Below are 17,842 nucleotides of genomic sequence, written 5' to 3'. Positions count from 1 at the left end.
GGATCTTGGGAGCTCATCACGATAGTTACATGATGCTGATGATCAATTTCTGAGACCCCATACCTCATGATCCTCTGGGCAGAAACAGTCTAGACAGACACTGGTTTCTATGTTCCGCACGATGTTAGCATTTTCTGTGTTTTAGTGTTTAGCTTGTGTTCCTTTGTAGCTCGGCTACAATGCCAAAACTGTCTGCCATGTTGGTTGATGCTAGGAATTCATTTTTGTAAGTGATGTTTTACAGATTTTTATTACATGTCATTCACACACACACACATATATATATATATATATATATATATATAATATTTAGTAAACCTTGTAATTAGTAAAAACCTGAAGAGTGCTCAATACTATTGCAGAGCAAATATGTTTTATTTTTTTATTACCAAACAGATAAAACGGTAATAAAAAAAATAAAACATATATATATTCACTGCCAATTTTTTCTCTCCTCTTGGCATGCTGAATCCGCCTCTTCTATACGAACGTATTTGTAATTTTCCTTCTCGTCGTTGATGTCAGCATCTTCATCGAGCTGTATGTTTTCTGTTCACAGCTCTGATGAGCACTTGAAACATTTGTTCAAACCAAACTTCATTCCAATATCTCTAAAAAAGTTATGACTTGCAAGTTGTCTAAAGTCAGTGTCTGAGCTGGCATACAGCTTGAGGTCATCCGTGAAGATGGTTGACTCTTTTGTTTGGATCTTGTTGGCGGCCCTGGCTCACACTGTATATTAACATTTAATTTAAATTTAACAACTGGAATTGTCCAGCTGTTAAATTGTAATTTAACTAGAATCCAATTTTGATTCATAGATTCTATACATTAGATTCCATATTGACTGCATTTGTGACGCATCCAATCTTTTCGTTTACTTATTCTACGATGTATGATAATGGCAACGTGTGTGCATCCTGTTCATATCGTTACGAATTTGTAAAATAGTTCGTTAAATCAAAGTGATCGGATAATTCCAATATTTTTTCAGATTCTTTTTTTTTTTTTTTTTTTATTACATTTTCACCCCAAACAAGGCACATTGCCACTTTGGTGTAGGGGGCTACTATCAGGGGAAACATCTACTGGGGTACTATGTAGGGATTAGGGCAGCGAGATGTTGGTTCACGTTGCACTTGAACTTATGCATGTCAGTACAGTTGGGGAAGCAGTGACCTGGAATGGAATTCCAAAGTCTAGCAGTTCTGGGGAAGAAACTACTGGAGTAGAAAGATCTTTTACATCTAGGGATCTCTACAGTGTGGGGGTGGGATTTTGCAGCTTGTCGGGTCTGTCGAGGGTGTTCGCGTCGTGGGGGCACAAGTGCTTGCAGTTCTTCAGAGCATTCACCATTATAATACTTGTAGAACAGGCAGAGGGATGCAACGTTTCGACGATGGGACAGAGGCTGAAGTTTAGATGCCAGTTTAGGGCCTATCAGATTTGCGACTCTTTTGAACCCTGTCAAGGAGCGAGAGACTAGTAGCCGATGCACCGGCCCAAATATGACAGCAATACTCCATACATGGGCGAATAGTGGCCTTATAGAGGTACAGGATACTTTCGGGTGTTAGAAGTTTTCTAGCACGGTAGAGAGAGCCCACCTTCCTTGCAGCGGCCCTGACAATGCCCTCGATGTAATTGTTCCAACTCATGTTTCCTGTGAACGTTAGGCCAAGGAGCTTGAGAGACGTACTCTCAGATAAAGAGTCGTTGGCCATTGCTATAGGTGGTAGAGAAGGTTTCTTGTAATTATTGAATGAAACCAGTTTTGTCTTGGTGGCATTGAACGTTACCATCCATTTTTGTCCCCATTCCACTACTGATTGGAGGTCATCCTCTAGTGTTTCTGCCATTACTTTAGATATATGTTCATTTGTTTTCCTGTCGTGCCTGCTATAGAGTGTGGTGTCATCAGCATATATACCCATCTCAGAGGCAATTTTGTCGGGGAGGTCATTTATGAATATCAGGAACAGCAGAGGTCCAAGGATAGATCCCTGGGGCACTCCCGCATTTATATCATATTGTTTAGATGTACGACCGTCGAGGACAACCTGGATTTTTCTCTTATCTAAGAAGGATTTAATTATGTTAAGTATTCTACCAGTGATACCGTAAGATCTAATCTTCCTGAGGAGACCCTCATGTCATACCCTGTCAAAAGCCTTAGATATATCTAGAGCTACCGCTCTGCCCTCTCCCGCTTTGTCCAGTGAATGGTATATGCGTTCAGAGATTACAGTGAGGATGTCTGCCGCGGAACGGGCTTGTCTAAATCCATATTGATGGTTGGTCAGAAGTTTAGCATCTGTAAGGTGCTGGACTAGAGCATGGTTAATTAAGGTTTCAAATATTTTGGCAAAAAGTGGGAGGAGGCTAATAGGGCGATAATTTAATGGGTCAGTTCTTTCGCCAGAATTCTTGAATACTGGTACTACAGAAGCAGTTTTCCAACAGCTCGGAAAGCAAGATTCATTAAGGCATTTGTTGTAGAGTTTGGAGAGAACTGGAGCTACTTCGGCTGAGCACTTTTTTAATAGCACAGCTGGGATGAGGTCGGGTCCACATGCTTTGGAAGTGTCAAGGTTTTTTATGATAGCATGCACCTGAGCAGGGGTGATTATCAGATCGTCTATTGTGGCGTCTGTCCGCATAGGAAATTGAGGTAGGGGGTGGTTTAGAGGGTCCAGTGTGTAGTTTGAGGCAAACTGACTGGCAAGCATGTTAGCCTTCTCGGTTGCTGAGCAAAGAACCTCGTGATTGTTGGTTAGTGGGGGAATTGTTGATTGCCCATTATTTACTACACTGTTGTAGATTTTCCAGAAGTCACGAGTTCCTAGTTTTTGTGCTTCGATGCGTTTTTTAGTGGTTTCCGTAAATTCCCTCTTAGCTGTCGCTATTTCTTTAACGTTACTTCTAGCTTCTATGTACTTCTGTCTGTTTGAACTGGACTTATGTCTGTTAAACCTGCGGAATGCATGCTGCCTTTGAGCAATGGCAGTTGCGCAAGTCGAAGTAAACCATTGGGGAGAGTGGGGCTTGCTATAGAATTTCCTCATGGGAACATGCGCTTCGATTGCAGTTTTGAACCATTCAGTGGTCTCGGTTGCACACTGTTCAGCAGGAAGAGAAAAAATATTTCCCCATGGGGCGTCTCTGATAAGATCTCTGATAGCTTCCCAGTCAGCCTTTTTATAATATCTCGTTGTTTTGAGCACTGGCTCTTCAGTTTTGGGTCTAGAGTTTAGGGCGATTTCAACCATTATCACCGCATGATCAACGTTCCCAAGTGGGCTGTCGGCTTTCGTTACACAATCATCAGGAACTGTGGTCAAAAACAGATCTAATAGTGATGCGTGTTGTTCTTCCTGATCAGGGAAGCGGGTTAGAAAAGTAACAATTTGCGATAGGGAGTGAGATACAGAGAAGCTATGAGTTGGGCTGCCTGCTGCATCTGTGTAAGTAGAGAATCCAAGCCAGTTTTTGTGATGGACATTAAAGTCGCCAAATACATGTACTTGGGCGCTAGTGTCGAAGGAGAGTGCTGTGTCTATGCTTCTGATACAATTATTGATTCAGACTCTTTAAAGTAAGTGGTATCTGGGAAGTAGGCTAACTATAAACTGCATTCAGGTGCTTTGTTTGGAAAACTAAAAACGATTATGATCAAGAAACAGTATTCGACTAGAAACAAAATGCAAAGTTTATAAAGCAGTTGTTTTACCTGCTCTACTGCAGCAGAACCCTACACCCTGTACACGGCTCACATAAAGAGGTTGGAATACAACAGTACCACCTAATAAAAATTATGAAAATTAAATGGAACGATTTTTTACTAAATGTTGAAGTACTCAACAGAGCCAACGTGAACAGCATAGAAACTGTAGTCAACACCACACTACTGCAATGTGGCCAGTATGGAAAACAATCGCACCTCAAAAATCCTATTGTATGGCGAATTGAAAAATGGGTACAGAAAGATTGATGGTCAGAAACTCCGCTACAAGCGATGTAATAAAGCGCCATCTTCAGGCAATTATTGAAAAAATTGTGAAGAGCTAGCAGCAGGCCAAAGTTGCTGGCATTGTAGCCTTCGCAAGGGAAAGGCAGAAATAGACGCAAAAAATAAAGGCCCGGTCTGAACAAAAATATTATAAAAAGCACAACCCTGGTAACTACCTGTGCACCACTTGTGGGGAAACTTTACACACTGAGCGTAGAATTCTACAACATCATAGGAAAAAGTACTGAAACCCTGACTAGTCATCTTCATCTTTTCATCTTTACTTTTAAAATTATCCTCATAGTTTTAATTACAGTGAAGGTTTATAACGAAAACTAAAAATTTATTCTTAACGATATTATGAAGAATTATGCGTACACTTCACGTGAAAGATATATTACTGTAGGAAAACTTGTAAAGATTTTGGAGATAACCTCAGAAGCGCTCACATGTCTGCACGTTTTAACAAGTCCAGTTGCTTAATAGAAATAAATAAAATGGCGACTTGCAGCTGATTTTATCCTTAACAATCATGTGAATTCTTGCGTTCATACTTGGACTGCATAAAAACAAGCCAGTTTGAAGAACTGGGAAGTTATTTTCAAGAAAGTGAAACATGCTTAAGTACATTAAAGCATGGATTATTTACTCAAATCGATTTTTAAAGAAAGAAAAAGACTGAGAAGCAAACTCCAGTTATTACTGATTACGATCACAGAAAATGTAATATTGAGATTTTTTTTTCCTACAGACTGTTTCTCGAAATTTAAAAACTTTTTTTAAATATGGTTTGCTTTCCGTCTTTTGCAGTCATTATACCGAGCCCAAGTGAAGGAACTGAAAGAAGAGATCAAAGAACGTGTCAAAGAAAATGAGGAACTGTCAACAGATGCAGCATCTTTAGTGCAGGAAAAGTGAGTTTTTTTTAATCTGTTATTTACTAGTCGGACCAGATATTATGTGTCATGTGTGGAAAGAAAATTCAGACCGTACTTATTAGTTACAATCAGCTAGTGTTTACCAAATCATGTTTAGTTTAATAGTTTTATATGCTGACATGTGTTGGACTTGTATATCTGGCTGAGATATATATATATATGGCATTGGGAGATGTTGAAAAGGAATCAAAGTACTCAATCGCAAATCTGAAAACTAAAATACAAATTTTTTATTTAAAAATGTTAGAGCTTTCAGATGTACCTTGATTTCATTGATGTAGATTAATATTTTACTATTTAAAATGCCATTAAAAATCCTTCCAAATCACCAGCAACGAAACGTTTTGTTACTGATGATTTTAATCCTTTTTTAATGGCCTTTGAAATGGTCAAAGGTTGATCCACAAATATATATGAAATATATAATATATAGTCCTTTAAATAAATAATTTGTATATACATGTGCATACACACAAACACACACATAAGTTTTTTTTTTTTAATTTAGTAAGTCTTGAGCCACACAAATTTCTGTTAAGATTCCAAGAATTAGACGAAAGAATGACTAAATAAATAGTCCTTATAAAATTTATGCAGAAAGAGGCGTTAAAAAAAGTATAAGCGTATAGATGAAAATTAATACGTGGAAAACGATCACACAGCAAGAATTTCATTTTGTGTACATTTTAAAAGAATAGTTGACCCTAGAAAGCTGCTCTTTTATGTTTGTATGTAAAACCAAGAAATATATTTTCCTAATCCTTGTCGCAAAATTGTTCAGACAACAATGGGTAGGTTGATCAGCTGTCATTAGCTTGAAATAGCGGGGACAGAAAAAGAAAACATTTCTAATGAGTTATCTGCGTGCATTGCAATTTATTGCAATGCACGCAGAATTGTATGCAATGTATTGTCTTTTATGAAGAAATTCATTTGAATCTTTAGAACGAGTGGATGAGATTTTACTGCAGTCTTTTTAAATATTTGTGATTCTGATGCAGAATGTACAGTTATTACTACCTTTCTCTCTCCCTATACGTATTATGACTAGCAGTTCCGCTCGGCTTTCTTTGGGCCCTATGTACTATTCATAACTTTATGTGCATATTAAAAAAAAAAAAGTGTGAATATGGCTGGTAATGCCTTTCTATATAATAGGCTTCCATAACTACCATAGAGAAAAGTTGGTAGAGACTGCAGACGTCAAATTTTTTTTAGAACTTTGACCCCAATTTTGACCCCCTAACATTAATGGTTTTGGGCTCAAATCAAATTAAAATGTTAGATCCATGTCTCAGTAACCTATATCTAAAATTTCAAGTGTTTAGACACAAAATTGGTGGAGGAGTTTGGTAGAGTTCTCAAAGGTCAAATCATTAAACTTTGACCCCTTGAGAGGCAAATCTCTGGCCGAAACCCGATTAAAACGATTTTCCCAAATCTCAATACCCCTTATGTCAAATCTTGAGTCTGTAGACCGAAAATGGACAATTATTTGGTAGGAAAGTGTACACAGACAGACACACAAACAAACATTTTCACTTTTATAGATATATACTAGCATGGGTGCCCGGGTATTGAGCAAAAAAAAAAAAAAAAAAGCGGTCAATTTTTTTAACTTTGACCCCTATTTTGACCCCTTAAAATTTATTGTTTTGGTCTCAAATTACATTATTAAGTTAGATCCCTGTCCAAGGAACCTATATCTAAAATTTCAAGTGTTTAGACCCAAAATTGTCGGAGGAGTTTGGTAGAGTTCTCAAAGCTCAAATCGTTGAATTTTTACCCTTAACAGCACAATTTCTGGCCGAAAAACGATCACATAGATTTTCCCAAATCTCAGTACCCTGTATATCAAATTTCAAGTCTGTAGACTGAAATTAACAGAGTTATTGCGAATGAAACTGTACACAGACACACACACAGACACATTCACTTTTATAGATATATAGATAGATTGCTTCTTCAGGAGCATTGATTTTATTTGTTGGTCGACAATATAGTTTGGAAATTTGTTATTGATAAGTGCTTGCTTGATATTTTTTAGTTCGAAGAGAAGTGTTTTTTATCAAGAGATTAGGTTAGTGCATTAAGAAAGTTTTTGATGATAGCTATTTTGTTACGATTAGGGCATTCGTTCTTAAAATTTAGAAGGCAAGAATTTAGGTTGGTGGGTTTTGTAGTTGGAAAAAAAAAACCACCACAAGTAATACGCGACAAAAACAAAATCCTAATACAATTAACCTGTTCTACTATAAGCAAATGCTTTAAATTATGCATAATACAAAATCTAATGTAATATTACAACACTTACAAAAAAAGATAACTGCCCCCTCCTCCAAAGTTAGAGAAATTCTTGTCAGCAACACAAAAATAATACACCATGAAACCAGCGTCAAGAAGTTAAAAATACTTGAAGCTATATACATGAAAATGTAAAAACCTGCTTTTAATAAAATCACATTCCAATCCAGCCAAAACACGCTAAATTGCTCGTCATAACTTTCCTCCTGCCGCCCCTAATTAACCCAGCCCTGACCACAGAACTGGGCACCCCTCTCTCTCACACTCGACACTCACAGCTTGCACTCATTCCCTCGCTGCTACTATGTATAAAAACCTCTCAGCCCTTGCACTAATACTCACACCATCCTCCTGAAGATGTCTTTGAAAGATGAAAAACAACAACGCTGCCAACTTCAAAATTCTACAGGGAACTTATAGCAATTCTTTCGATCCACATACTAAAAAAATCATCAGAAAAATTGAAAAAAAAAAGGTCTAATCAAACGAAAGCTCTCTGTTGTCTGTAACGTTTGTTTCAATGAAAAAATGCTGCCTAAATGCACCAAAAACATATTTAAAGCAACAGACTATAAAAAAAACTAAACAAAAGCATTAAAACTTATAGAAATACAATAGAACGTGGACATTGTATATTGAATACAAACAATATTCCCACATTATATGGCTTCCCCAAGCCATTTTTTTTAGTGTCTCACTAAGAAATCCACTCAACATTTAATGTTTTATATATTGCAATTCAGAAAACATTCTTGAGAAAAGAATATTTCTCAAAAAAAAAAAAAATAGCAATTTTTTAACGTTTGTAAAAAATTTCAATTTTTATTTTTTTATCCAGTGAAAAATTGAACAAGAATCTGAAGACGGCAATGGCTTCTGTAGAATCTGAGCAAATTGCACGCACAATTGCTGAAGAGAACTTAACAGATTTGGAGAAAGAGAAAACGATGTTACAATTAGAAATCAAGGAACTCAAGACCCGACACAAGGCGGAACTTACACGCAAAGAATCTGTTATAAGTTTAGTAAGTGATTCTTCTTTTTGTGTCTATTTTTACTTACAAAATCTCACACACACACACACATATATATATTGAGTAAAACGATTCATAATTTTGAATTAAAAATCAGTTTCAAAAGAAAAAACAAACAAAATCCAATAAATTGTACGATTGTTTCAGAAACGATGTTCATTTTATTTAAATTAACAATAAATATTGACAATTATTTGACAGAAGTTTTGTCTTTTAATAACAAAGTCTCCTCATCAACAAAAATAGTGGGGGGGGGGGTAGTTAAAGACACCCAAAATAAAACTAGCATTTTAGTCATGTGTAAGGCAGATATTCCTGGAAATATTTAAAAATAAAGATAAATGAAATTAAAATAAAATAAAAACTAAGTCATTAATTTTATGTTGATAAATAAATTAAAAAGGTTAAAAGGAAAAAATTTTTTTTTTTTTATATATATATATATATATATATATATATATTGTGATTAAGCTACACTGAATATTCTGCGTTTCATCCACTCTAGGATTCTTAATCGCTATTTATATTTTATAACTTACTAACTAGCACTACCTACGTATTGAGCACTTTTGAAGTAAATACTTGAAGTTTAAGCATAAATTTATACTTTCGTATATTAATTTTATGTAAGTAAATGAAGTAGTTATATATATATATATACACCTTTTATCCATTATAAAATCTGTTTTAATTTCAGTAAGTCTATCCTCGGGCATGGTGTTTTTTTTTGTCTTCTAGTTTGAATAATGTATGGTTAAGTTTTTATCGTTTGAACGCCAAAATTTAAAATTCAAAATTTATTGAGTAAACAAGGGAGATAACTACAGATTTGGAAGTTTTACATAGAAATCAAAGAAAAAAAGAAAAACCTTTTATTGGTCAAAGGGAGATAACTTAATTATTTTAGGGATTAAGTATTTATTATAACGTTTAATATATTAAAAATAAAGCATGTCAATAATATTAATGCTAAAACCTTAGCGATACTATAAAGCTAATAAGTTATGATAATAAATAATAATAAAAGTTAATAATAATAATGATAGTAATAGAAATAATACTAATAAAATGAGTAAAATATTATTTATTAAATTATTTATTATAAAATGGTATAAATCAGATTTTATTATTTAAGTTTGTCAAATTAAAAATAGCGTTTATTAATACAACCAGAAAAAGTTTTGTCATTTCGGTTTAAAAGTGTGGACATATTGCTATTGAATTTTAATATAGCTATGACCTCAAATCTGTAAAAGGGTGCAGAATTTGTCACCAGGTTTGTATGTTTTATGGGAGTCTAATGTTTTCCATTTTAAATTAAAGGTGATATTCATATCCTTGAGATACCAAATATAATTTGCTAAAGTTGTCTTTTAAGGATCTTTTTTTTTGAAACAGTGTTTATGTGTGGAGATTCTGTGTTTTATAAGTACACAAGTTGAACCAAAATATATATTGCATTTTGTTTAATCAAGTTGCAATAGTTGGTTTCAATTTTTAGTGTTCAACTAAATTCTAGTGATTAAGTTTTGGTTCTTGTTCAGAATTCTCCTTATATTAAACAAAAAATAAATAAGTCTCCATGATGTACTTACCCATAGCGAAACAAAAATATCATGTTCTAAAAATCACATAAATTAATCAAGTATTTTTAGTTTTAAATAAGAAAGTCATTTTTTTTTGAGTAATAGAGAAGTGACTGTCTTGCATCGCCATCTTGAAAATAATCTCCAGAGGCAAGAGATATAACTTGATGATTCAGACTTGCAAGATTTTTGCAATGTCTATGAATTCCCATTAATTACGTAAGTGATTTTATAGAAATAAAACTTTGATTAGTTTACGTTATTTTTGGAATATATTTTCATTACATTTTTTTTTTTTTTTTTCAAATCCAAAAACCTTGGTCAAATTAGTATTAACCATATATCTGCTTAAAGGAAAAGATTTCACGATGGCAAATAATTAAAAAAAAAAAAAATCTGCATGTTATTAACAGCAAATAATGCAAAGTAACAAATATTAAAGAATTGTTTGAAAATATAGCTTTACCCCCAAATCATAGTGTTTCTTAAACTAAGTTGTACAATATATTGGGTTATTTTATCCTAGGGATTTTTATCCTCAGCCTTCAAAATCAACAGAGATTATACCATTCCTGTAATGATCCAGTCCCTATTGATTTTGTGGTGGGAGTTTAGTTCTGTGTGCAGTTCTAGGAGGTCCAACCTCCCAGAGCTTGCCATCTCTTTATGAGAAGGGGTTAGTTTATTGGTAATCACCTGATGTGCCTCACTGGGGAATGCTGACAGGGCTGCCAGGGCTGCCCACGCACTTTTTGCAGGTTAGAGTGCACCTCTCACTTCTCAATCCCACTTTCCAAGCCTGGTCTCTAAGTTTTTGCAGTGGGAGAAAACTAAATATTGTTAAAAAAACAAACTAATAACATCTGACAAAAAACAAATAAATTGAAGTGAAGAAATGTTTTCTTGTTACGAAAAAAAAATATTGTGAGAACCTCCTTTCAAAGAATGCGTCAAATATCTTGATCAAAAAAGTATATGGAAATTTAAAAACCAAACCAAATCACTCAGCTATTATGAATTGTCAAATTCCGCACTCAAAACTCCTTCACGGAAAAGAAACTGACCAATTTCTTTTTTAATCTTAGAATTGTCTTATATAATAGGTTGATAGGTTGTTAAACCTGAACGAACATGAAATTAATTTAATCGGAACAGTTTTTATATATTTTACAGTTAAAAAAAAAATAAAACTGTCACATTTAACACTGTTGTTCTGCTCACCTTACAGATAACAAATTATTCCACTTACCATAAGCACTGGGAGAATATCTCTCGAGAATATACACAAGTCGTGCACACATGCAGTTGGGCTGATGTAAATTCACACCCTTTATTTGTTGTATTCATTTTTCTGTTCAGTACTTGGCACAGCCCAGGATCAGAGTGTAGTATTTGTTCTGATGCTACACTCAAATTAATTATTGTCCATAGTCAATGAAAGGGAGGAACCTTTTTATACCGAGACATTTTTATTTTGAGTGCCCTTTTTTGAAGAGCTGGTTTTTCCCCACACTAAAAGCGACCTTATGTCACATTGTGCTTTCGTGGGAAGTGAATAAATATCTACCTGGCCTTTTGGCTAGGAGCAAAGTATCTGCTTGATACTACACTTGATCTTTTCTATCCTCGGTTAATGGAGAAGTCCTTCAATATTGAGACACTTTTTATATTTGTTCCTATCGAGAGTGCCCCTTTTTGGGAGCTGGATTTTCCTCACATTAAAAACTGGCTTGTGTCTAACTCTGCCCTCGTGGGGAGGCAAGTAAATAGGAATAATTTGTTTCCACTAAATACCAAATTGTTTTTCTTCATCCATATCGATCTACAACACACGTTAAAATATTTTTTTATTTTTGTCATATTTTATTAAATTTTTCTTTTTTTTTTTAAATGGAAAACATATATTCATCAAAAGGTATATATTATAAATATTTTTTTTTTATATCATTTAGCTGGAAGACTCGAAACGAGAATATTGCAAGACAAACGAGCAGCTGCAGAACGAAAAAGATGAATTGATTAATAATATAAACAAGATGGCCAATGGTAAGTTTGGAATTTCGTATTCTATCTGTCCATTCTTTCAAATTTGTCTTCAATGAAGGAAGTTAAAAATTTTTTTTTTAACTTTAATCAACATTATTTTATTGTTTTTAATTGGAATTCATTATTGAGGTGAGTATTATTTATTAATTCAGTTCGGACTATTGAAGCAACATCTAATAAAGATGAGGATAATAGTCCGCAATAAATAATTTTATTGATTTAAATATTGGCAATGTTTACCTTGCTCATAGCTATTGCATCTAGTATGAAAGGAACCATGACATGTTGATATAACAGTTGCACGTCTCTAATCGGAACTGCGTTATTTTCTGTTTTTTCTCTTAGTCTGTCACTTTGTCCATTTTCTGAAACAACTGCATTGATCTGGCTAAAATTTTGTATAAATGTTTATAAGGTGCAGCAAACTAAGTATTATGTTATCTATTCAATGCACAGTTAAAGATTAATAGGGACTAATGCAAAAATGAGCACAAATTTAATTGCATTCAATCGTCAATTTGGCGTAAAGCACTCATTCTAGTTTTTTGCTTGTTTTTATAATCATTTAAAATAAAGTTGCAGAATAATATACCTGAGAAAATATTAAATGTGCATCTAAAAAGCATGGTTGCAGAGTTAGAGGTTTTAGCTGGAGTCAGTCAGATTTCTGAGAGTTAGTCGGAATTTTTTATCCGACCCAGACTCCTTAAGTCCAATAATTTTTAATTTTTTTACATGGTTTTCCTGTTTGGTTTTCCCAGTTGTACAATTTTGCAGTTTTGATATGGTTTTGCTTTTATTTTTGGAGATATCATATGTTGTACTGCAATGTTTCTACTCCAAGATATTTCGGTCCATCAGATTACTGCAAATCCTGTCTGGACAGCTGTTTTTGTTTTGGTTGTGACATCACACAGGATCAATGAAAATTCTGTCTTTGAGTAAGATCACTGTAGATTACACCAGATGACAGATTGGAATCCAAAAGTTATCCAGTTACTGAATCAAATGAAATTTGACAATTGGATTAGTCCAGGATCGATTCAGAATTACAATCTTATTCGGACCCCCCCCCCCTCCAAAAAAAAAAAACGAAAAAAAAAAAACGGGCTTACATCAATAAAAAGCAACCCATGCTGCTATAGCCGTTTATAGCTTTTCTTGTTTTTTCTTTGAGCCTTTTTCCATAAAGGCAATATTTTTTTTTTTTAATTTCTGTATAATGTGTCTTTACTCCCCTCTTCTGATGAGAAGTGTTTGGCTTTGAGATGCCTAAAGAGGTTTCCCTGTCCCTAAATATTATATTCTTTTTTGAACAGATAGCATGATAAAATTTAATTGTAAATGTTTTTATCCCTTTGTTATCTTAACTTATTCTATAAAGCTGGTTGAGTGTATATGTGAGTATATTTATCATACAACGTGAATTTTAAGCATAGAAAATAAAATATATGAAAAGTATTTATAAAATGCTGAATAGGTGTGGGAGGCTGGTATATGCAGAATATTTCCACATAGGGGTCAAGGAGTTGAAGTCAAAGACATCACAAGTCAGAGTCGGCATCCTAGGATTTTTACCATCTAACTCTGTAAGCCTGCTAAAAAGGTCATTATTTGACCTTCAGGGTTAACCTCTGTCAACTTTACATAGACAATAAAAAAGTAGGTCACACATGCCAAGTTTGGTTGAAATCTATTGAGTAGTTTCTAAGTCTATACTAAATGGGCATTTCTATATCTTTTACTGATCGTTAAAAAAGCCATATCTCTTTTTTATTACAGAACTGAAGCAAGAAAAGACGGAAAACAACATCAGTGAAATTAATCAACTCCGAAAACTTTTGGCTGAAGAAAAAATGAAGAAAACTCAGGTAAATGGTTGAAATCTTGAATTTATTTTGAAACTAATGTCATTTATTTTATTTTTTTTATGCATTGTCACAAATAGTACTGAACAAAAGACTTTTTCTTTTCTTTTTTTTTGAAAAGCCATTGATCAAAGAAATTTCAATGTTTTATTAGAAATAATTTTCTAAACTTTTTATTCGGTAGAGTTGTTTTTTTAGTGAAAGAATGGTAATTTTAATGATTTTTCGTTTTTTTTGCTTTTTTTTTTAATCTATAATCCAAATGTGATTTTCTTTTTAGGCTGTGAATAAGCTGGCTGAAGTCATGAATAGGAAGGAATTTGCTGAAAAGGGCAAAAAGATTGGTAGTTCACAATCGGCAGCGCTTAGAAAGCGAGAGAAAGAATTCCGCAGATTACAGCAAGAACTCACAATGGTAAGAAACTTATTATTCTTCTGTCCGATTTTTCAACAAAACATTAAGGACTTTATTTCGATTGACTATAAATTAAATATAAACAAAGTTTGTAAGTTGCTAATGTCTCGGAAAAATTTTTCAATAAGTGAATGTTGTGTACTCGATGTGTAATATTTTCAAGAAACAAAAATTTCTTTAAACAAACTTTTCGTATTCTTTTACGCGACTTTCACACGAATTCAATCTTGTTCGACTTTTATTAATAGTCAGCTATTGGATGTCGATTATATGAAATGTAAATTACCTGTTTTTCTTATTACTGACTTTGCCAGTTTTTGATTTTTATGAAGACTGACACGAGCAGATATTCAGTTTTCTTCAAGGTTTTATTAGGAGAGAATCGATTTAGGAGAGAGAGGCTATCGTTATTTTCCTTCACTTTCTTCCTAACTTGATAGCTTAAGAAATTAATGAAAGACATTGAGATAACATTCACTAAGATTATTAGTTTTCTACATGATTGGGGATGTCTCATTCGCACAACTTCCACAGACAGACAATTATGTTCTCCAATCTGAAATATGGGTCATCTCTTTTTGCTGATCTTTATTTTTAGTTGTTTATTCAAAAATGTTACAAATAAGCAGGCATTTGGGTCGAACTAAGTAGTTTTTTTTTATCATATTTTACTTGGTCTGTTTCACTTTTTCTCAGAAACTACCATGCTGATCTGGCTGAAATTTTGTTATAAGTGCAGCGAACTAACTGTTATGGTACCCATTTGATGCACAGTAAGGAGTTAATAAGGATTAGTCACCATAATATAACATTTACCCTAGAAGTTTTCTCGGAAAGTACTGGGCTGATCTAGCTGAAATTTTGTATGGACTTTTATAATAAAGTGAAGTGAACTACGCATTCTGGTATTCGTTCGATGCACATAGTGAACTACGCATTCTGGTATTCGTTCGATGCACATAGGAATTAATATTCAATTAAAAAATCAGCACAAATTTGAACATATTCAATCATCAATTTGGTATAAATCCCTCATTCTAAATCAACAGACTATAACTTTTTCATATTTTAAATGGTCTAAAAAAAAGTCTAGTTTTATTATATTGCCAATAACACAGCACTACAATAACAAAAAAAAAAAAAAAAAAAAAAAACACAGCACTACAATAACACAGCCTAATTGGAGAATGAAAAGTAAAATTTGTCAGCTTTAATTCTATTTAGATCTGAATTTGAAAACCTAACAAGAATTTTATAAAATATATATATAATCAGGGTAGTTTCTTTTCTTTTTTATCTGTGTTAGGAGCATTGACTGAAATTTGAACTTTAAAATAAAATATGTATAGAATACATTTGAAGGCAAATTACAATGCCTTATATATATATATATATATATATATATATATATATATATATATATTAAAATAAACCAGTGTTTATTTTTTAAGATATATTTCAGAGTAAAACTCCCTCGTCAGTTTTTTTATATATTTTTTTCTCTTTCTCTTCACCATGATGTTAAGTTGAAGAAAATTCAAAGAATTTTTCACTGGTGATGGATGTTTCCTATGCATATAAAAAGTTGAATGCAATCTCTGCTTTCATGCCCTTCCTATTTATAATGAGTGAATTTTGAATTTTTTAAGATGTTTTATCCAAACATTTTCCTTTTTCATTTAGGAACGTGAAAAATACAACAAAATGGTTGAAAAATTCCAGCGAGATTTATCGGACATGGCGTCTGCCTTATACGAAGAAGGACAGTTTAAAGCTAAGCAGCAAATGGAATTGGACTCGAAGGACAGTGAAATCGAACAACTCCGACAGAAGTTGGCTTTGATGAATGCTGACTCCACATCTGTGAACAGCGGCAGTGCCGAAGAGTTTGCACCTAGTGACGACAGCACTCCAGGTAAACCCCTGAAATATTAAAATGTTTTTTCTTTCTTTCCAAACTCTATAAAAAAGTTGAAAAATACATAAGTTTTATTGAAAAAAAATCTCATTATCTGAACATTTTTTTGTTCATCTCCATTTTCACTGCCCTGATTCTCATTGCATTGCAAGCAGCATTATATAAAACAACTGCTTTAACATGACGGACTTTGCTCTAATTGACTATGTTTATGACAATATGCCCAAGTAAATGCTCAGCAGAGCTAGCCCCCTAGCCAGAGGCAGATTAGAAATTTAAGTCGTCATGCCAGCATATTTAGATGCGATGATGCTATTCATATCACTGTCAATCATCCAAAATGCCATAAAGTGTGCTCCACATTGATGTTAATGGCCAAAAGCCACATGGTAGGTGGCGATTAAGACCTGGAGGGGATCATGGTGGCACAAGCGAAATGACGAAAGTTGAAAATTTTTCACAAAATGTTTAATCTCAAGATGAGATGCAATGAAAAATAAAATGTCTAAAACTGACATAAAACTAAATATGATGAGTTTGTTTTCGTTTTGCTGCAAAATACCAACTTCTGACGGAAAGAAAAATAAATTAATCACATAGTTTTATTAAAAAAAACAAATTTTATACCTAAATGACAATATCGTTTTACAGGATAAGGGAGATAATTCCAAATTTAAACTGAAAGTGAAGCAGCGAGGTGATCGCATTAACATTACTGCAGTTTAGTATTCTCTGGAAACGGAGGGAATTCCAAAATCTAGTAGTCCAAGGGAAAACACTTACAATTACAGTAGAAAGCTCTCTAAGGACTTTACAGTGAAAAATATTCCATGGATGGAAGAATGGTGGCTTTATAAAGATGTGAGTAATTTGTTAGCATAGTAAAGGGAGCCCACCTTCTTTGCAGCAGCCTTGGCAATGTCCTCAATGTATTTGTTATAATGTATTGTATCCACTTTTATCCTTACACTCAAAAAATAGAATATTTCACAGTTGGACATAATTGCATCTTTCATTTCATATAAAATTGATCGACATTTTAACAACACTTCAAGATTTTTTTTTTTTTTTTTCCTTTGAATCATGTTTTTTTATTTTTTTTTTATTTTTATTTTTTTATTCTGTAATTTTACCTTTTTCCTTTCATGGATTCCTCTGCCTGAACTGTAACTATATCACCTAAAATTATTCTATTCGATCTCTTGTGAGTTATAGGTAATAACTTGTTTTTTTCTATTTGTCTATTGCGCCACCTAATATTGTTTTGTTGTTTTTATATAGACAACCTCTTGGATGGTTGGCTTGCTATCCCGAATAAGTCCAATACAAAAAAGTTGAGTTGGAAAAAACAGTTTGTGGTCGTTAGTAGCCGTAAAATTCTTTTCTACAACTCAGCAAATGACAAGATGAATTCAGATCCTGTTATGGTTCTCGATATTGAGTAAGTATATATTTTTTTTTAAAATAATTTTCTGTTTTAAAGATTTATAATCGTCACGTTTTAACCATTCGTCATAATGGTAAGAATGTTCATTAATAGCAGACATGGGTTCTATTCTCAGTTGTGTCCTACAAAAACTTAAAAAAGGTATTTTGTTAAACACTTATAAGGTGAGGATTAAAGATAAGTGGATTAATCCTGGGAAAGAAGTGACCTCCTCATCTTTTAGTAGCCAATAAAAAAGGAGCCTTCAGGTTGCTCTCAACTATGGTTGTAGACTTGA

General features: G+C 33.4%; 1 protein-coding gene across 1 annotated transcript in view; it reads left to right on the top strand.

Annotated features, from left to right (window-relative positions):
- The window catches only part of LOC145296653 (rho-associated protein kinase 2-like), a 407,811-nt gene that overhangs the window by 369,867 nt on the left and 20,102 nt on the right, over positions 1 to 17,842 (top strand). Inside the window, exons 24-30 of the mRNA XM_080142590.1 lie at positions 4,820 to 4,923; positions 8,090 to 8,276; positions 11,824 to 11,917; positions 13,700 to 13,788; positions 14,066 to 14,200; positions 15,884 to 16,115; positions 17,400 to 17,559. Of these exons, the coding sequence (XP_079998716.1) occupies positions 4,820 to 4,923; positions 8,090 to 8,276; positions 11,824 to 11,917; positions 13,700 to 13,788; positions 14,066 to 14,200; positions 15,884 to 16,115; positions 17,400 to 17,559 (1,001 nt within the window). The remainder of the gene's footprint in view (positions 1 to 4,819; positions 4,924 to 8,089; positions 8,277 to 11,823; positions 11,918 to 13,699; positions 13,789 to 14,065; positions 14,201 to 15,883; positions 16,116 to 17,399; positions 17,560 to 17,842) is intronic.

The sequence above is a fragment of the Euprymna scolopes genome, chromosome 17 (assembly GCF_053919585.1).
Source record: "Euprymna scolopes isolate OS-2025 chromosome 17, ASM5391958v1, whole genome shotgun sequence".
Taxonomy (NCBI): Eukaryota; Metazoa; Mollusca; class Cephalopoda; order Sepiida; family Sepiolidae; genus Euprymna; species Euprymna scolopes.
Note: the sequence above shows the minus strand (reverse complement) of the source record. Positions and strands in the feature narration are given on the sequence as shown.